The 20,863-nt window shown below is 37.6% G+C and overlaps 1 protein-coding gene across 27 annotated transcripts in view; it reads left to right on the top strand.

Moving 5' to 3' along the window:
- Positions 1 to 20,863, top strand: part of NEB (nebulin) — a 207,437-nt gene that overhangs the window by 70,353 nt on the left and 116,221 nt on the right. For 26 of the 27 annotated variants that reach the window (XM_066346074.1, XM_066346072.1, XM_066346068.1 and 23 more), the window contains exons 42-58: positions 310 to 621; positions 748 to 954; positions 1,407 to 1,511; positions 2,432 to 2,539; positions 4,855 to 5,166; positions 5,369 to 5,572; positions 8,868 to 8,972; positions 10,198 to 10,305; positions 10,657 to 10,968; positions 11,384 to 11,587; positions 11,829 to 11,933; positions 12,020 to 12,127; positions 13,057 to 13,368; positions 13,662 to 13,865; positions 14,720 to 14,824; positions 16,425 to 16,532; positions 18,790 to 19,101. In XM_066346074.1, the coding sequence (XP_066202171.1) occupies positions 310 to 621; positions 748 to 954; positions 1,407 to 1,511; positions 2,432 to 2,539; positions 4,855 to 5,166; positions 5,369 to 5,572; positions 8,868 to 8,972; positions 10,198 to 10,305; positions 10,657 to 10,968; positions 11,384 to 11,587; positions 11,829 to 11,933; positions 12,020 to 12,127; positions 13,057 to 13,368; positions 13,662 to 13,865; positions 14,720 to 14,824; positions 16,425 to 16,532; positions 18,790 to 19,101 (3,231 nt within the window). The remainder of the gene's footprint in view (positions 1 to 309; positions 622 to 747; positions 955 to 1,406; positions 1,512 to 2,431; positions 2,540 to 4,854; positions 5,167 to 5,368; positions 5,573 to 8,867; positions 8,973 to 10,197; positions 10,306 to 10,656; positions 10,969 to 11,383; positions 11,588 to 11,828; positions 11,934 to 12,019; positions 12,128 to 13,056; positions 13,369 to 13,661; positions 13,866 to 14,719; positions 14,825 to 16,424; positions 16,533 to 18,789; positions 19,102 to 20,863) is intronic. The other variant, XM_066346075.1, reaches the window with a different exon arrangement.

Here is a 20,863-nt window from a genome sequence, read left to right as displayed (position 1 = left end):
GATAGGTGTAGAAGTCAGTGTTGTGTATCATCACAAGGTCTGGGTAATAATCCTTATTAACCTTACAAATCCTTCACTTCTGGTTCTCAGTTTACTCATCTATAAAGTGAGGGCAGTAACAATAACTCTGCTATCAACTTCACAAGGTAAAGTCCTATCAAGTTACACAAAAAAATGTGAAAAATGTGTTTTGTGAACTGTAGAATTCTATACAAGTATTACTTCTTATGAAATACAGGGTGCCAACACTAGAATGATTTCTCTAGTCAAGAGAATTGCTCTAAATAAATATTCAAATTTTCTTCACAGTATAAATACAAACATAATTATGAAAAGGAGAGGGGGAAGATGGTTGGTTTCCGTAGTCTTGAGGATGATCCCAAATTAGTCCATTCCATGAAAGTGGCAAAGATACAGTCTGATCGTGAGTACAAGAAGAACTATGAGAAGACGAAGACCAACTACCACACCTCTGCTGACATGCTCAGTGTCACGGCCGCCAAGGATGCCCAAGCCAACATCACCAATACCAACTATAAGCGCCTGATTCACAAGTACATCCTTCTTCCGGACGCCATGCATATCCAGCTGAACAAGAATGTGAATCAAATGCAGAGTGATGTAAGGCTCTCTTCTTTCTGGGTGATGGTTGGATTCCTAGCATGGGAAGGGAGATCACAGTCTTTTATGCCACCCCCTTGTCTCTAAATTGATAGAGTAAAGTAGGTTTGCCTCTTCTCTTCATAGAATGTGTATAAGCAAGACTACAATGAATGGTACAAGGGGCTCGGCTGGAGTCCAGCTGGTTCCCTAGAAGTGGAGAAGGCCAAGAAAGCAACTGAATATGCCAGTGATCAGAAATACCGCCAGCATCCTAGCAATTTCCGGTTTAAGAAGATGACCGACTCCATGGACATGGTTCTTGCCAAGCAGAATGCACATACTATGAACAAGGTATGGACAGAACAGCCATCCTTCCACACAGTTCCAGCAGGGCAGGCTAACTGCCTCTGGCGCTGGTCGGGGACCTTTGATTCTGGTTCCTCACGTCTAGGCAGTGTCAAACCATTCCCGAGCACGCCCCTGTGCCGTTTCTTCTGCTGCTTACCTCTTATTTTTATTTCTCATGCCCTTTTAATTGAGTTAGAAATTATTTTTTAATTATTATATCTTAAGCATTTGATTTATCCTAGAAGATAGAAGACATTTAAAGGGTTATTTTTTAAAGTCTGAGTTTGGTTTTGATGTCTCCTTTGAATTATATACTTACTTTAGTTACTAAATTAATTCAGTCTAATTCAAATTGCACACATTCAAATACTCTGCTATGTATATATACTTCTTTCTTTCCAGTTTGTCCTAAAAAGTGATTCAAATTTCAAATGCCTTTTTTTTAAACTTTCTAGCACTTATACACTGTTGATTGGAACAAAGACAAAACCAAGATTCATGTGATGCCCGATACACCAGATATTTTACAAGCCAAGCAGAATCAAATACAAAACAGTCAGGTAAAGCTACATAAAATTTGACTTGAAACTAATTAAACATATTAAACAATGTAATAGTAAATGATTGATGTAAATGCTGAAGCATTGGAACTGGCTGGCCTGGGGATGTTGCAAAGTGTGGTCAAAAGCAAGAGCTTCAGCTACGATGTCTGTTCCATGGGTCCAGGCGCTGTGCCTGTTCTGTTTTTCTCAGTACTTGTGCTCCTCAGAGAAAAGAAAATCAATAAATAATTGTAGGAAGAAAATATTGTAACAAACGGATCTGGTGTGAGTTTTAGTTTTGCCAATTTATAAGTTGTATACTATTAGGTCTAAACCTTAGTTTCCTCATCCCTAAACTTGGGACTATAAAAATGCCTATTGCATTGACTTGCTGTGTGGACCAAGTGTGAAATTTCACTTAAGGCTCTCAGCATAGTGCCTGGCGCATAGTAAGTAGCTGTTTTGATTATTATCCAGTGTTCACACACATGCATCTGTTCCATGAATTTGACTCAGAAAGTTTAATTCATTTATTGCACCTTATAAAAGGCATTTCATCATCTATTACTTTTGTCACTTAGATAACTAATATTATTGCCTAACTTTTTGTTATCAAGTATTTTAACATGTATGTTCAAAATATGAATATGTAGCATGAGAAAGTTACTTGATATACCTGATATGCCCATATTGTGTCTGAACTGAAAAGGCCATACTCAATTATACCCACTGCCCTGGGGCAGAAGGTATATCAGAGCCCAAAATCTGAAGCCAGATCATGTGATGCTTAGTCAGTGCTTTATTAAACAACTTGTTTTGTTTTTATCCTTATTTTTAGGGTTGAGGCAGATCTCTATCCTTTAGGTAAATTTTTATTCACTGATCTGTTGGGGTTTTAATAAGCACTGAATAACATTAAATCTTTTTTTAATTTTTAGAAACTCTATAAACTTGGATGGGAAGAAGCTTTAAAGAAAGGCTATGATCTCCCAGTTGATGCAATTTCTGTACAGTTGGCCAAAGCTTCAAGAGACATTGCTAGTGATGTAAGTATTACTTTGATTTCTATGAGAATATATTTTTATCTGAATCAGGCACCTGAATGCCTCATTTTGTTAATCCCAAGAATTAACAACAACAACAAAAACTTCAGAGGACTTTGACTATGGAGAATAAATTACCAGAATTTCATAGGGAAGCACAACCTCTTAACCAAAATCTTTAAAACCAAACAAGATAAGGAATTGGTTTGGAGACAAAGCCTGTCTGAAGACCAAATCTAACAAATTCTAAAATTATAAGGGAAGATTCTACCTAATTTACATAATCTGTGGTACTCCAGAAGTGTTGGAAAACTAATTAGATAATGTATCTAATGTACCTAAAAGCATGTTCTTTCTGGCTTGAAGGTCAATTATTGTTAAAATAATCAATGAGTGATGAAACCAGAGGACTAATGGCAGTATTGATGATAATAAGTTCCCCAGATCATAAACTCATTTTTTTTTGTATTTTTCTTAAATGAGAAGTGGGAGGCAGAGAGACAGACTCCCACATGCACCCAACCAGGATCTACCCGGCAAGCCCAGTAGGAGGCAATGCTCTGCCCATGTAGGGCCGCTGCTCCATTGCAACTGGAGCCACTTCAGCGCCTGATGCCAACCTGCTCCAATGGAGCTTTGGCTGCAGGAGGGGAAGAGAGAGATAGAGAGAAAGGAGAGGGGGAAGGGTGGAGAAGCAGATGAGCACTTCTCTTGTGTGCCCTGACCCAGAATTGAACCTGTGACTTCCACATGCTAGGCCAACACTCTACCACTGAGCCAAATAGCCAGGGCCTAAACTCATTTTCATTTGATCTTATGTGCTCCCCATGAGGTAAAACTAGTTTAGGAAGTGAAGAAATAGCAATAATTTTTTAACAACACAACATTTGATAGTACCTGTTTTCTTTCAACGTGAACCTATTACTTAGAAACTTTTGAAATCTTACCCTAAAATTAACTATAAGTGAACTTTTCTACTATTGTAGAGATTGTATCTTCTCTCAGTTTCAAATGGTTCTTGTATCTATAAAATTTAAGAAATTAGAGCTATTTTTATAAATAATAAATTAAAATGATAGAATTTAGAGGTAGAAGATAATTTAATGCCCTACCTTCTCTCAGTTTCCAACACGTGGTCATTCAGTCTGTGAACACAAATATAAGAATTTTTGTGTTCATTTTTTTGTTGGATCATCTCAAATTGTTAGTATACATTTTCTTACGTGGAACTCAACTATGCTACCGAACAGCTCTAGTTCTACACCACACAATAGTCTATTTCCTCTTCCACCTGATAGCTCTTCAAATATTTCAAGTTCCTTATTCTCCTTTGATTTTCATTTTATAAGTCCTTCTATATTCTGATCATTCCACTTGTGATTTATTTTACTCTATTTTTTCAAAACTTTTCTCAATTGTTTTCCTGTTAATAAGTCAGTCAAAAGTAAATGAGCTTCTGACTTGTCTTTATCTGTGTTCTTAGAGAATCTGTGACACTACTTTTTTACAAGCAATTTTGTCAGATTGCCCATATAGAAGTTATAGAACCCCTGAATATTTTTAATATACATAACCAGGAAGTTTGGTGTCAAGAGAGTAGAACCCATTCCCATGAGGTATACTGTGTGCTCAGCATCTAAGATCATGTAAATTTTATTATTACTACCATTATTATCATTGTATTGTCATCCAGTACTAATGCAGTTTTTCCAGTTGAATCTAAATACTGGATTTCACTTTTACTTTCTTAATTTTATGTAGTTCATTTTGACCCACCTTGACAGTATGTTGAGATCATGTAGAATTTTCTTTCTAATCTAACATATGTCACTGTTTTTAGCCATATGCGCATTAAGAAATGAATCCTGAACAGGACAAATTTATAACATAACCATATGGCAAACCACTAACAATTCTGCTGCTTAATAAGTTAATCTACACTATTAAACTATTCATCAAGTCTCGAATCTTCCTAATTATTTTTTGCCAGTCAGCCCAAACTTTCCCATTAATCCCATAAGGACATCACAAGTGCTTTATCATAGTCTTCCCTAACATCAGCATACACAATATACACATCTTCCAGAATATATTTCTGCCTCTAATTAGAATTAATTTCTGACTACAACCTCTCTTGATACTCATCTACCTTACATTTGTTTGGAAGCCTCTACTTATGTGTTTATATTTCTTGCCAAGTTAACATAGACATCCTTTCTCTTGTTTCAATTTTGGAAAACACACATACAAATAAAGCAAACTGAGCTTAACTTAACCTCTGTTTATGTTAATAAAAGAACTGTTTCATCTGATTTCAGTTTAAATACAAACAAGGTTACCGCAAGCAACTCGGTCACCATATTGGATTCCGAAGTCTGCAAGATGATCCAAAGCTTGTGCTGTCCATGAATGTGGCCAAAATGCAGAGTGAAAGAGAGTACAAGAAGGACTTTGAGAAGTGGAAAACCAAGTACACCAGCCCAGTGGACATGTTGGGAGTGGTGCTGGCCAAGAAATGTCAAGCTTTGGTCAGCGATGCAGACTACAGGAATATCCTGCACCAGTGGACATGCCTGCCTGACCAGAATGATGTTATTCAAGCTAAAAAAGTTTATGAACTACAGAGTGAGGTCAGCTTCTATTAAATCTAATACTGTAGTTTATATACTACTTTCTATCTCCTTTGAGTAGCCATTTAGTCATAGAGAAACAAAAACTACAAAGAATTATCACTGAAGATCTAAAATGCATCTGTTTGTAATGCGTAGAATCACTTGAGTCAAGGGTGCAGATAAGGATGGGATTTTGATGGCTTGCTCTGTATTTTCACAGAATCTGTATAAGTCTGATCTTGAGTGGTTGAAAGGCATAGGATGGAGTCCCCTGGGTTCTTTGGAGGCAGAAAAGAACAAGCGGGCTTCAGAAATCATCAGTGAGAAGAAATATCGTCAGCCTCCAGACAAAAACAAGTTCACCAGCATTCCTGATGCCATGGACATAGTTCTGGCCAAGGCAAATGCTAAAAATAGGAGTGATGTGAGTACAATTCTTTGGAAATAAATTATACTGCCTGGTACTTGGTAGGTATTCAATACAATTTTCTCAATAGATTAGTAGAATAGCATAGTATCACATCACATAGCATAGCACAACACAGCATAATGTGTTATATTTAGTTGTTTTATTTGGATTATCAACTACTTCACAATGGATCATGTAAAAATTGGTTAGCATCAACTTTTGTCACTCAAAGCTTGTTTGTTTATCCAAAATGTAATGAAAAACAATTCAACATGCTTTTTTTTCTTTGAAACTTGAGTGCATAAAACCCAGATATTGTTGTATGTCCCTTTGGGGGCATGATGGAGATAAGCTGAGTACTATACAAGGCACAATGGAAAGGTTATAAAGAGTATATTTTCCTCCAGGTGATTACAATGCATTTTGTTTATCGGATTAAGATACATAGACAATTATATATAATATATAAGATAATATAATAATATATCTGTCTATCTATCTCTCTATCTTTCTGTATCTCGTCTTCAACTTCCTTCTTCAACACTGTCATCAGTGTCTGGCATATACTAGGTGCTCAATAAATATTTATTGAATAAAATAAATGAGAAACAGTAGTATAGAATAATTTTATGCAGAAAAGAGAAAGAATAATCATCATTTGCTCGGTTAGAAGCATAACCCTGAAAATTACAAAAAGTTGAACTATGTTCACTGAGATTCTAGAATTGGTAAGAAAGCTTAAATGTATAATAATAACCAGTTAAGTCTTAGAAGGATGTAAATATATATATATAAAGTGCTAAATATTTTACATGTCATACATATTAGTTTTCATATAATATATATAACCAGCTTATAGTAAGCATTTGATAAATTATAGTTCCTCTCTTCCCAATCCACCTCTCATAGATTTCTTGCTATTTTGGTATTCAAGATTCATAGTAGATTCTGACCTGTCAGCTTCATTTGAATGTTTAAGTTTTCATTATTCTTTTTTGTTTTTCTGATGGAAATTTGAATCCAACTAGCTGGCAAATAAAGCAACAAATTTAAGCAAAATATTTTTCCCTTTACAATCCAAGTTTGTTTGTTTTTCTCTCCATGTAACAGGCCTTTTTACAAAGCTCTGAGCTAATAAGGTGGCCAAGAGTAAAACCTTTGATGAAATTTACCAACATTAATGCCTCAGGACAGGCTTCTCAACAGTGTGCACTGGTTACAGAAATGCTGAGATACTAATTCCCTTAAGTCTCAAGAGAGGGGCCCCAAGATCCTTGAGCCTGCTCTTTTTCCTTGACCAATACATATATCTCAGTATAAACAAATATTAGCATTTTCTCTGTTTTCCATGGGGTACAAATGACACATGCCATTAAACAAATGGGTTGCTTACTTGTTCTCAACCAGGAACAATTTTGTCACACAGGGTTATTTGGCAAGACCTAGATATATATATATATATATATATTTTTGGTTGTGACAATTTGAGGATGGTATACTACTGGCATCTAGTGGATAGAAGTCAGATACGCAGGAAACATCCCGAAATACACAGCACAGGCCCCTTCCCGCTCTGGTCCTGCAAAGAATCATCCAGTATACAAGACTTGTAATACAGGTTGAGAAACTTGATCTTAATTAGTCAGAAAGGTTAGTACAAAACCAGGATAAATTCATATGGAAATTCACAAGCCTTGTTTTGTTTTTGCCTTGAAGTTTTTAATCAGCTTCTCTGGGTTATAGGGACTGTAGTAAGCGTGTTCAGGAAGGAGAAAAGTGCCAACCTCACACACCCCAAAGAGAAAAACTGAGAAGTCCAAGGAACTAGCGAGACTTAAATTTTTATATTGAAATAACTTCAGGCATACAGCAAAGTTTCAAAAATAGTACAAATGATTTATACATATATACATATATAAATATATGTGTATATATATAATATATATATCTTCCCTCAGATTCCCCAATTGTTAACATTTTGCCACATTTATTTATTTTTTCTCTCTCTCCACTCTATTCCTAAATACTTTGTTGTGTATTTCCTGAAAATAAGAACTATTCCACAAGAACATAACCACAGTACCATGATCAAAAACAGGAAATTAGTATTGAAACAACTCTAGTATACAGAATTTATTTAATTTACCACTAATATTCTTTTTTTTTTAAGTGAGAGGATGGGATATAGTGGGAGACTCCCATATACACTCCGACTAGGATCCACCCAGTAACCCTTGTCTGGGGCCATTGCTCTAGTAATCAAGCTATTTTTAGCACCTGCGGCTAATGCACTGGGACCAACTGAGCTATCATTAGAGCCCAGGCTGATGCTTGAACCAATTGAGCCACTAGCTGAGAAAGGGGGAGAGGAGGAAAAGAGGGAGGGAGAAGGAGAGAGAAGCAGATGGTCACTTCTCTTGTGTGCCCTGACCAGAGATTGAACCTGTGATGTCCATATATCAGGCTGACACTTTATGTATTGAGCCAATCAGCTAGGACCCACTAATGTTTTTTAGAAAAATTTTTTTTAAGTTTTTCTTATCCACTATGCAATTGAAGATCACACATTGAATTCACTTGTCATGTTTTAGTCTCCTTGAAACTGAACTGGTTCCTCATTATTTCTGTGTCTTCCAAGTCCTTGACATTTACAAAGAGCACAGGCCACTCATTTTTTAGACTCTTTCTGAATTTGGGCTTGTATGGTGAATCCTCATGATTAGATTCAGGTTTTGTATTTTTAGCAGGATCTCTCTGACAATGTTAACATTCTAGTTTGAGTAAATCAGTAAGATTTTTGTTTGCGTCCCCTTCCCTTCTGTAAAGAAAAATACAGGATGGCCAGGGACAGTCAAGAATTTTTGATGAATTTCCATACAGTATCCTTTTGGGAATCCTGATTTCCCCAAATAATTATGGGTATAACTATAAATAATAAACCACAAAGAAAATGAGATACCCTAACTTCTAGAAATATCTTGACTATGTCATCATTTGAGTAAGTAAAGGCTGTCTCCCAGTTAAACCCTGAGGAAGACTTTTACAATTTAACAGATAGAGAATTACTGCATATGACAGTAATTATAACAATATTGGCAAAGGCTCCAATTACTTGGGTCATCCATAATCTCTATTTTGAAAGGCAACTATGTCCCAGATAAATCAAGAAGAACTGTAGCTATTTTCTGCTTATGTTATCTGCTTATGCTATCAATCATAAGGCTAATTCAGTTGAAATATTAAGCCTGTTTGAAGTTAACTGTGTCACTAATCTAACAACACCACTGAAAACCCTTATTTCTCATTTTAGAGACTTTATAGAGAAGCTTGGGACAAGGACAAGACTCAAATCCACATCATGCCTGATACACCTGACATTATTCTGGCTAAAGCAAACTTAATCAACACAAGTGATGTGAGTTTCCAATTCAGCATGTGTTTTCAGAAAGTTCATTTCAATTGTTTCTAAGGCAGTAAATTTGTTTGGAGTTATTTTGAATGCCTGAATTATTTTCATTAGTGAATTACATGTGACTCAGGTTCCGCATTTAGTTGCTTTTAGCTTGAAAATAAACATAATTGTCACTCCCTATGGTAGGCAGAGATGCGGGCACGTGCTGTCTCTTCCTTATAGTCCATTATTACACATATTGTCACAATGTAATGGTTTATTATCACTCTCCTCCTATATTAATAGGAACTTCTGAGGGGCAGAAACAATTACTATTGGATCTGCAGTGTTTTGCTGGTATAGTGCCTGACACACACACAATTCAATGCAATTTCAGATGAATAAGCATAAAAAACTTGTGCAGAGAATTTCATATTTTATTTTTATTGTCATTATAGCATAATCTTCTGAAATTTATAGACATAAAAATTAAATATTTTATAGACAAATTCTAAACTTTAATAGAAAGACTTTAATATTAAGTAATGAATGAAAGTAATACCACAAAGGAAAAAATAGACATATAAACACAAACCCAAAATCAATAGACATTTTAAACAATCTGATTTCTGGATAAGGTACATTAAATTCCATTCTCAACTATATGATTATATAACAAATCTGAAGAAACAAATTATTTCACTTAAGTTTTTTAAATTCAGTATTTCAATTTCCCTCAAATAATCTTATATTTTAAAATTTATGAAGGACTTTGTTTCATACTTACAGATGTGATCTTACTTAGGATGACCTTATACTGTGAAATAGACCTTATATCACAATGCTTTAGCTACATGGAAGAAACAGCTCATTGGCCATGTTTTTTTCCCCCACTAGAGGTGTTAAATGAAAAGGCATTGCTCTTTTCTAACAAAAACTTCTAATGAAACACTAAGTTAATTGGAAAACAGCACCTGAATAATATTTCATTTCATCTCTTTATCAATTTACTTCTGCTTCATTCTCCTAAGCATTTGAAAAGAGCTGACATTTGATTTTGTTGATCTAGGTCATCGAGGAGCTTTGAAGTTTAAAACAAGATCATTAGCAATCAATTGACTTAATTTGCAATTAAATTTGAGTATTCTAAGCATGGATACTATTCCCATGAACTCTTAAAACATTTAGCACATTGGATTCCTTAGGCTGCGGTTGTTTATTTCTCAAAGTGACCTTTATCTCCTAACAGAAACTCTATCGGATGGGCTATGAGGAGCTGAAGAAAAAAGGCTATGATCTTCCCCTTGATGCCATACCAATCAAAGCAGCAAAAGCATCCCGAGAAATTGCCAGCGAGGTAAGACTTTATCCTATTTATATTGATTGAAATTTATCACTTCCAAGCAGTCTCAATTTCATTTTAAATTGAGCAAATTTTTTCAAGGAGTAACAAATTAGAACAGGGTGAAATGATTCCAGAGGTGTAGTGTGGGTGAGGATGAGCTCAAGGATGCACTTCTTATGTAGGAAATTTGAGCTGGAGTTAGCCTTTAATATTTCTTATCAAAAAAAACAAAACAAAACCAAAACTCTGCAGCTCTCTAGGCTTAGTGAAATATTTGCAGTTAATGTGCTTTGTAATCTGCCACAAAGATAGCAACATAAATTAATCTAGAAAGGAATGAGACATCTTTCTTTTTTCCTTTAGTACAAGTACAAGGAAGGCTTTCGCAAGCAGCTCGGCCACCACATCGGAGCCCGGAACATCAAAGACGACCCCAAGATGATGTGGTCCATGCATGTGGCCAAGATCCAGAGTGACAGGGAGTACAAGAAGGACTTTGAGAAGTGGAAGACCAAGTACACCAGCCCAGTGGACATGCTGGGGGTGGTGCTGGCCAAGAAGTGCCAGACGTTAGTCAGCGACGCAGACTACAGGAATATCCTGCACCAGTGGACGTGCCTGCCCGACCAGAATGATGTCACCCACGCTCGGCAGGCCTATGACCTCCAGAGTGACGTGAGTATAAGTTTTTCCTTTGGCCAACAAAACACTGTGTATGTTTTTCTGACTAGCAAAGGTCCTCAAAGTAAGGGGAGGGGAGTTTATACAACTGAACTCTACTTCCCTGGACTAATGCCTACAATCTATCTAGTCACCCAAACATTATTCCACAAAGAAAGAGCCCGCAAAATCCCCATTGCTTTGGTAGAAACCTAGGGTGTTGTCCTAGAAGAATTGGGTTTTTCTCTACATGCTTCTATTTAAAATGTTTTTCAAAATATTGCTTCTATCTGAATATTTTGTTGATCCATGAGACATACCAAAAGTTTTTAGTTTCTCATGAATTCAAATGTTGAAGTATATACTATTAATATTTTATTTCTTTAGAGGCATATTATTATGTTTAGTGATCTGTCACTTACAATTTCAGAATTTGTACAAGGCTGACCTTCAGTGGCTAAAAGGCATTGGCTGGTTACCGAGTGGTTCTCTTGAGGCTGAGAAGAACAAGAGAGCTATGCAGATTTTGAGTGATCATGTATACCGTCAACACCCAGATAAACTCAAGTTTTCCAGCCTGATGGACTCCATTCCAATGGTCTTGGCAAAAAACAATGCGATTACCATGAACCGTGTAAGTTCTTTTTTACCTAGAAGGAGTATTAATTTGTGTGTGTGTGCGTGTGTACACTAAAATTTATTTTTATAAAAAAAATCATATTTAACTCTTTTGCTTTTTTTTTTAAGTGGTTTTTAAGTGAGTGTTGTGCTTCTTACTGACATGAGACTCTTTTTACTCTTATTAAGAGCTAGATTATTTTTATATACTATCCATTACTGGTCTGTGCTAGTCATGTCTTATTTCTTTGTTTTAGCGCCTCTATACGAAAGCTTGGGATAATGATAAAACCAGTGTCCACATTATGCCAGACACCCCTGAAGTTCTACTAGCTAAACAGAACAAAATAAATTATAGTGAGGTAAGCAGTATATTCATGATGCCTGATATATTTTCCTTACACTGTACTTTATAAATCAAACTTCGGATGATTTGTATCTATTTCAGAAACAATATAAACTTGGCCTAGAAGAGGCCAAGAAGAAAGGCTATGATTTGCGGCTAGACGCCATTCCCATCAGAGCAGCCAAGGCTTCCCGGGACATTGCAAGTGAGGTAAGTGCACCTGGAGAGCTCTTTGCCTTCGCTTTGGCTCAAAGATTTGTTTTTTTCCCCTCTGGATATATAGTAGAGCAATTAATCTATGAGGTTAAAGTTCTTGCTAACAGTTTTTTCCTCCTCAGTAAATAGTTTAAAATAATGGCAATAAAATTCTCAACTCAAAGGCTAGTTGTGGCTGAGTTCATAGCAACATGCATTTCAAAATATTGTCTATTTTCTGCTGAACAAAAGCGCTGGGTGCTTGATTATAGCTCAGACATCACTCTGGCTTTTCCACACAATGTATTCTTATATAAAACCAAACTTCATGGATTCCTTCAGCAACGAATCCATGTCCTAGGAACCAGTGAACCTCCAATGGCTGAATAAATGGGACACATTATTCTATACTATTCATGTGTACCATATGTTTGTCCCTGCATCCAGTGATTGCCTACAGAAATTTATTTACTTTAAAACATAAATTTATTCAAAAATATTTTTAATTATTTCTAAAATATGGGAAGGAACCATCATAACTTAAAAATAAATGTGCAATGATCACAGAAAGGTTAAAAATATTAATATATACCAATATAATAGAATGCCTGCTGCCATTAAAATTCATGTTTATAGAGAATATTTAATGATATGGAGAAATGCTTATGTGATCATTGAAAAAAGCTGGCACAAACTCATATATAGTATGACTTATTTTAATTTTTCTCTCTCTCACATACACACCACAAAAAGCAGTTTTTTCAGTGGTTATCACTGAATGGCAGAATGTCTTCATTTTTATTTTTCTAAATGGTTTATAAGATGCTTATTTATATGTTTAGGGTCAAATCATTATTTTTTCAATGAATAGAAAAATTTGGTCTTAGTAATTGCTTTCTACTAAAAGTTAAAATGGTTAATGTTCAGCAATTTTCTTCTCCTAGTTCAAGTATAAAGAAGGCTATCGTAAGCAGCTCGGCCACCACATTGGAGCCCGGAACATCAAAGATGACCCCAAGATGGTGTGGTCCATGCATGTGGCCAAGATCCAGAGTGACAGGGAATACAAGAAGGACTTTGAGAAGTGGAAGACCAAGTACACCAGCCCAGTGGACATGCTGGGGGTGGTGCTGGCCAAGAAGTGCCAGACGTTAGTCAGCGATGCAGACTACAGGAATATCCTGCACCAGTGGACGTGCCTGCCTGACCAGAATGATGTCATCCACGCTCGGCAGGCCTATGACCTCCAGAGTGACGTGAGTACTGAGAATCATAATGGCATGCAAAGATGGGAAATTAGTGAACTCACACCCCTAGGAGAAGGTAGCAATAGGTGGTACCAGGTTCACCAGTTTCTGCAAAGGAGGGGAATAGCATTTTATTCCTTATATTATTTGTTTAACCTTCCAGACCAAAAAGGAATGTTGTCTAATACCCTACCTCTCCACCAAACTATATTTTCAAGAGTGCTTTTACTTTATTTCATAACCTTTAAATGAAATTTTTTCCCAATGCAGGATAAATATTTATTGACTGTTTTTGTCAACAGAATATGTACAAGTCAGATCTCCAGTGGATGAGAGGCATCGGCTGGGTTCCCATTGGCTCTTTGGAGGTGGAAAAATGCAAAAAGGCAACTGAAATTTTGAGTGATAAAATCTATCGCCAGCCTCCAGACAAAATTAAATTTACCAGTGTGACTGATTCTCTGGAACAAGTGTTGGCCAAAAATAATGCTCTCACCATGAACAAGGTGAGGCTTTAAAATTCAGAGAATCAAGGTAGGATTCCTAAAGTTGAATCAAAGGGGAAGAAGCATAATCAAGAAAAGAGAGAAAGAGTGTTGAATAACAAAAGACATCTAGCTATCTATCATCTAACTATTTATCTATAAATTTGATATGGTTGTTTTGGGTTTTTTTTTGTATTTTTCCGAAGCTGGAAATGGGGAGACAGTCAGACAGACTCCCACATGCGCCCAACCGGGATCCACCCAGCATGCCCACCAGGGGGCAATGCTCTGTCCATCTGGGGGCGTTGCTCTGCCACAATCAGAGCCATTCTAGCACCTGAGGCAGAGGCCACAGAGCCATCCTCAGCGCCCGGGCAAACTTTACTCCAGTGGAGCCTTGGCTGGGGGAGGGGAAGAGAGAGACAGAGAGGAAGGAGAGGGGGAGGGGTGGAGAAGCAGATGGGCACTTCTCCTGTGTGCCCTGGCCGGGAATCGAACCTGGGACTCCTACATGCCAGGCCGATGCTCTACCACTGAGCCAACCGGTCAGGGCCTATAAATTTTATATGTTATTTATAATATTTACTTCAGTAATGTTTTCTGGGTTTTTTGAAATGGCATATTTTTATGGAAAATCATTTTTGCATAAAAGATATTCTCAATTTTCTTAGTTAACATAAGAGTCAGCTTATCAGAAATATCCCATTCTACTGTGTACTAATTATGTCACTTGAAGAAATGTGTATAAAATATATAATGTGTGTAAAATGCATAGCGTTTTGCTATTTTTATTTATAAAGTTTAGTGGCCCTGAGACTCCTACTAATTATACACTGAATTTTTTCCCTGGTGACATTATATGTTTCCTTTGATAGCGTTTATACACAGAAGCCTGGGACAAAGACAAAACCCAGATCCACATCATGCCAGACACCCCAGAAATTACATTGGCAAGAACGAACAAAATCAACTACAGTGAGGTAGGAGCGGATGCTGATTCCATAGGATTTTCATGCTGTTTCTTACTTCAATTAATCTCTCCCATGGTGATATAATACTAAATGATAACTTTATAAAAATTTCTTTTTGCTCCATGTGAAAACCTACTCTTGCATTTCTCAATCACCATCTTACACATCAAACTTCAAATACAAATTATTATTTAAGAAGTACAAATTATAAGGACTAAGTAACCATAAGATTAATTAGATCTTTTCCTTTTATTAATTTTCTTAAGTTAAGAAATTAGCAATAGACCAAATGTGCATTTATTTCCTCCTTTGATACATAGCTGTGCCAGGTGTATATTTCTCTACAAGATTTATTTATTTTTCTATATTATTATTTAGGATCAAAATTTAAGATTTTATCATATAAGGTTAAGTCAAGGATGAAAATCACAGTAATACTACCAAACAACACAGAGAAAGAGAGAACCAGAGAGAGGATCTGTCAGTAGATATATTAGCAAGCCTGTTTTCTTTTCTCTCTGTGAGTGTAGGGCCATGTGCCCCCGTGGCAGAAGCACAGATGTCTAGGCTGAGAGGTCAGCCTCTCCTGGCACAGGAGTCCCACCCAGTAGGTTGTCATTCTGCTTTTGCTGAAGTGTCTTCAGCGACAAGGAGCTTATCTCATAAGTCAACTCATTTGCTCTGGGAAATTTCGTCAGAAGATGCTTCTGATGTACTGACTCAAAGATTACTCATTGTGGGCCCATGTAGTCTTCCGAGGCTATGGCAGAACCGATCTGTGCCAAAACCATGAAGAGGGGAATAGCAACTATTGTGCCTCTGCTGCCACTTCACCCCAGATTCTCTCCTACTCTAAACATCCCAAGATCCAGGCCGTCTCTCACATGACATCCCTGCTAGAGAGTGACTCTCAGAACCAAACAAAATTCTGCAAGTGAGGAATGATCAATGTAGAATACAGCTGGCATTTTATTTCCTCTTTTGGACATTTGACCTGCATTTCTGCATAGCGTGTCTCGGGGCACGTTTGCAGCTATGTCCCTGCAAGGTGCATCAGCTTGGGAATGGCTGAAACCCTACCTAAGGCATCTTCCATGGGCATCAGCTAGGTTTCCTCCAGCCTACATGTCTATGTTTGACAATTTAAATCTCAGTTCAAAGATTACCGTGTATCTATCTCCCTGAGGTTTCTTCTTCCTAGATTGAGCCTCTTTGTTTCAGCCTGTGGAGACTTTTGTGACTTTAAGATTCTGTCAGATGATGTATTAGTTATTTTTCCTAGCTTCGTGCTACCAAGCAAAGAAAATAATGGGGTTTTTTTAGAGTAAATCAACAGTATATTACTCTCCCACAGAATATAGTTTAAAGAGTTTAGATAGGTTTGGCATCATCTGAAGTCATTTTATTGGGGTAAGAGTGCAAACTATTATTTTAGTGCTTATGTAACTACCTCTTGATTCTCACCAAAAACTAAAAATGTGTAAGGCTTAGAACTCTCGAAAGTAAGATTATTATTGGCACATACCTGGGTAGAACTTAGTAAATTATTTCAGTCTCCATCAGTTTTTGGATATTAATGTCAACATCTTTTTTTTTCCCTGAAATTTAGAGTCTGTATAAACTCGCCCACGAAGAAGCAAAGAAGAAAGGCTATGACCTGCGAAGTGACGCCATCCCCATCGTGGCCGCCAAGGCTTCCCGAGACATTGCCAGTGATGTGAGTTATCAATTTTATTCCAAGAGTATGATCTGTCAGAAGGGACATTTTCACTGAACTAAATCTTTAAAAAGAACTTTCCTGGCCCTTTGAAAATATATCCTGGGCCTGACCTGCGGTGGCGCAGTGGGTAAAAACGTTGACCTGGAATGCTGAGGTCGCCAGTTCAAATCCCCAGGCTTGCCTGGTCCAGGCACATATGGGAGTTGATGCTTCCTGCTCCTCCCCCCTTCTCTCTCTCTGTCTCCTCTCTCTAAAAAATGAATAAATAAAATCTAAAAAAGAAATAAAAAGAAAAGAAAATATATCCTGATGTATTAATGTAGGATTTTTCAAAAACCTAATTTTGAGGAAATGAAAATGTGATGTTTAAAAAAAGGAGTTTGTAACCTTTAAGACACAGTATCTTCAGTTAAAACTGGCTCATCAACAAGAGGAAAAGATCCATTCTTGTGGAAATTGTTAGACGGTAGCTGCAGGCTTGGAGATGCTTGTATAAAAATGATCACAGTACTTATAGAAAGTGAACTCAAAAATGTGAGTTCTCTCTGTGAGAATCAGGGTTTGGCTTCATGTAATATTTTAGTATGCGATATTTTCTTTCTTTCTTTTTTTTTTTTTTTTTGTATTTTTCTGAAGCTGGAAATGGGGAGAGACAGACAGACTCCCGCATGCGCCCGACCGGGATCCACCTGGCACACCCACCAGGGGGCGATGCTCTGCCCACCAGGGGGCGATGCTCTGCCCCTCCGGGGCATCGCTTTGTTGCGACCAGAGCCACTCTAGCGCCTGGGGCAGAGGCCAAGGAGCCATCCCCAGCGCCCGGACCATCTTTGTTCCAATGGAGCCTTGGCTGCAGGAGGGGAAGAGAGAGACAGAGAGGAAGGAGAGGGGGAGGGGTGGAGAAGCAGACGGGCACTTCTCCTGTGTGCCCTGGCCGGGAATCGAACCCGGGACTTCTGCACGCCAGGCCCACGCTCTACCACTGAGCCAACCGTCCAGGGCTAGTATGCGATATTTTAAAAATGCATAGGACACTTGCACTACAGTTCACTCTTACAGGATTACAAAAAGAAGACAGTTGATCAGAACCAGCGGTGGTTGCTAACCCAAGCTCTACCCTTAACAATAACTCCTGGCTATGTAGCTGATGCCTTCCAGAGTAAAATCATTATCCTTTCCTGGAGCCTCAGGGTGTTCCCAAGGAACAGACCCCTGCTCTGAAAATCAAGGCCCAATGTTCAGGAATATGGTAACACCCTGCGCACTGCTCTTTTTAACTGGAAGATCATGTTAGTAGCTTACTTTAATTTATGTATGTAGGACTTCCCCTACTAATGGATTTATGCCAATAATAATAAATAATGAAATAATAATAACCCAAAGTATTGATAACTCCGTGCTAAGAGCTTTACATATATTATTTTACTCACTCTTCATAATTACTCATAATAAACACTAGTAAATGTTGTCACTATCGCCATTTTGTGGATTGCTTAAACAACTTGTCTAAAATAAAAATCTTGGTGGTGGAGTTGAAATTCCAGACAGCCTCGTTGCTTTCCACTGTGCTGTACTGCCTCCTGCTGATCATTGATACTGTCTCGGCGTTCCTTAAAACTGGAAGCATGTATTTTAGGTGACTGGTTCAGATTTCAGGACATTGGACGTAGAATAATAAAAACATTGTTGGCCCATGTGGAACCATGACTTTGTAAGGAGCATGCCCTACCCAGTTGGGTTGCTATAGCAGCTTTATCACAACCATCAGTTTTCAAAGTGATGCCAAACATATACCACCACCAATGAATGTGTGGGTCCATTATGAAATAATAAATTCTCCTCTGTTGCTATTGTAGGTAGCCCTTGATCTAGAATCATGTCATTACTTATTAAACATACCATGTCACCAAAAGCATCTCTTTTCTAACATGCTTTTAGTGCATAAAATCCATTTCTCCAAGGTTCAAGTGGGCTCTCCCCCAGTTCCGCAGGCAACTCTCCCCACTTCCTGCCTCCAAAACTATTTCTCATTACCAGGGTGTAAATGATTTAGGGCATACACTGCAATTATACTGATTACACCTATTCAACTACCTCTATAAACTTTTAAGGTAAAAGGTCAGGATACAGACTTGAGTTAGTGCTTATTAGCAAAAGTCAACTTACAACTGAGATGTAAGCAAGATGACTTTGTACAGCCTTGGGGCCTCTAAAGGTTTACAATCAGGATCTTACCTGTACATTTTTATTTCAGTACAAATACAAAGATGGTTACCGCAAGCAACTTGGCCATCACATTGGAGCCCGGGACATTAAGGATGATCCCAAGATGATGTGGTCCATGCATGTGGCCAAGATCCAGAGTGACAGGGAATACAAGAAGGACTTTGAGAAGTGGAAGACCAAGTACACCAGCCCAGTGGACATGCTGGGGGTGGTGCTGGCCAAGAAGTGCCAGACATTAGTCAGCGATGCAGACTACAGGAATATCCTGCACCAGTGGACGTGCCTGCCCGACCAGAATGATGTCATCCACGCTCGGCAGGCCTATGAAATCCAGAGTGACGTGAGTACACCATCTATAACAAAGCTGTGTGCAGAAATAAACTAGACAAACATTGTTCTTTGTATACACTCAATGGCCTCCTCAAACTAGCATTTATTGAATGATATTTGATACTTGAATCTATGTATAGTTTTATGGCTTTATTGTGAATGTGTGAGTAGGCTTTATAGGGAAGTAAAGTTTATAAACTAGGCTTGATCTTATAAAAGTAAAACCAGTATTAAATAATATTAGAATTCAGAGTCCACCAGAGGGAGATGTATTTCTTTATTCTTTTAAGGGGGAAAGAACACATTTTTTTTTTTCTGAAATTGGTTTTTAGCTCTCCTTACAAAACAAATGAGGTTATAATTAATGGAATACTAATGCCTGCTATGCTACTAAATGTTATTCTTATAAAATAAAAATGTCACTGGGCCCATAAGCTGCTGGACCCTTTCAGTGGCATTTCCCTCAGCACGGCTCTCTTTGTGGAGGGGTCACATAGTAATGACAGAACCTGAGACCCGGGATCTATGAGAAGCAGGTGCACCTTCCCAAAACTGGGTGTGAGAAGTACATTTCCGGCAGCTTATATTTGATAAATGTTTGAAGGAATTATTAAACATTAAAGAAATTTGGAGAATAAAACAAATTAATAATAATTAGACACAAACTGGCTGCTCCTAGAAACAGTACAGCCCACCTGTGAAAACTCCCACATCTGCTTTGTGGCTTTCAACACACAGAACCCTGTGTTTTGAAATTGTTTCCAAGAAGAAAGACTTTGCCTGCACATGAAACATAGTTTAAAATGGTTACTGTTGCCCAGAGTGTGATCACAATGACAGACTGCTTGCATTCATCTGTTGACTGAGTACTTTTTCAAGGTCCCTTTCCGCACACTGTGATCAGTCCTAGTAATGTGGGAAGCATTTGGACATTTAAAAACCCTCCAGAGGTAAAATGTTATTGCTTTCATTCTTTCTGAGTAATAACTAGTCAGCACAGAGTAATTCCAATAGTTTTTTTGTCTAGAATGCAAAATATCAGTCTATTTTTCTACTTAGGTGTTGTTACAGGTGAAATTCTTCAAATGGGTTAGGCAAAGGTCCAATCCCGTTGTTGTGAAATAGCTATAAATATTTAAGGGGTACACAAAAATCCTTTTTAAATAAATATTTTAAGCTTTTATTTATTTTTTTCAATTACAGTTCACATTAATATTATTTTGCATTTGTTTCAGGGGTACAACATAGTGGTTAGACAATCACATACTTTACAAAGTATCCCCTGATATTTCCAGCACCTACCTGGCGCCACACAGTGGTTACAGAGTTGCTGACTCTATTCCATATACTGTACTTTGCATCCCCGTGACTGTTCTGTAACTGCCAATCTGTGCTCCTCAATCCCTGCCTCTTTATCACTCAGCCCCCAACCCTCTTTCCCTCTGCTAACCGTCAGCCTGTTTTCTGTATCTACGAGTCTCTTTCTGTTTACAAAAGTCTTTAGTGGAAAAAAATGATTTACAATAAAGTGAGAAAAAAAGATATGAGAAGATGATTCTGGGAAAGAGTTCATGCTTCTTATCCTGAAAACTTGGTAGGAAAGAGACTCAGGCCTAGACCGACGAAACGGTCCTTTATTGCCCTGAGTCTTAGACAGTGTTATAGCCATCAAAGTCCTGCCTCTGGTTTCAAGAATTCTACATCATTATGATATTTTAACCTCTCTCTCTCTCTCTCTCTCTCTCTCTCTCTTTTATAAAAGAGCACTAGAG

The sequence above is a fragment of the Saccopteryx leptura genome, chromosome 7 (assembly GCF_036850995.1).
Source record: "Saccopteryx leptura isolate mSacLep1 chromosome 7, mSacLep1_pri_phased_curated, whole genome shotgun sequence".
Lineage (NCBI taxonomy): Eukaryota > Metazoa > Chordata > Mammalia > Chiroptera > Emballonuridae > Saccopteryx > Saccopteryx leptura.
The sequence above is the reverse complement of the archived record's forward strand: the minus strand, read 5'-3'. Positions and strand labels throughout refer to the sequence as shown.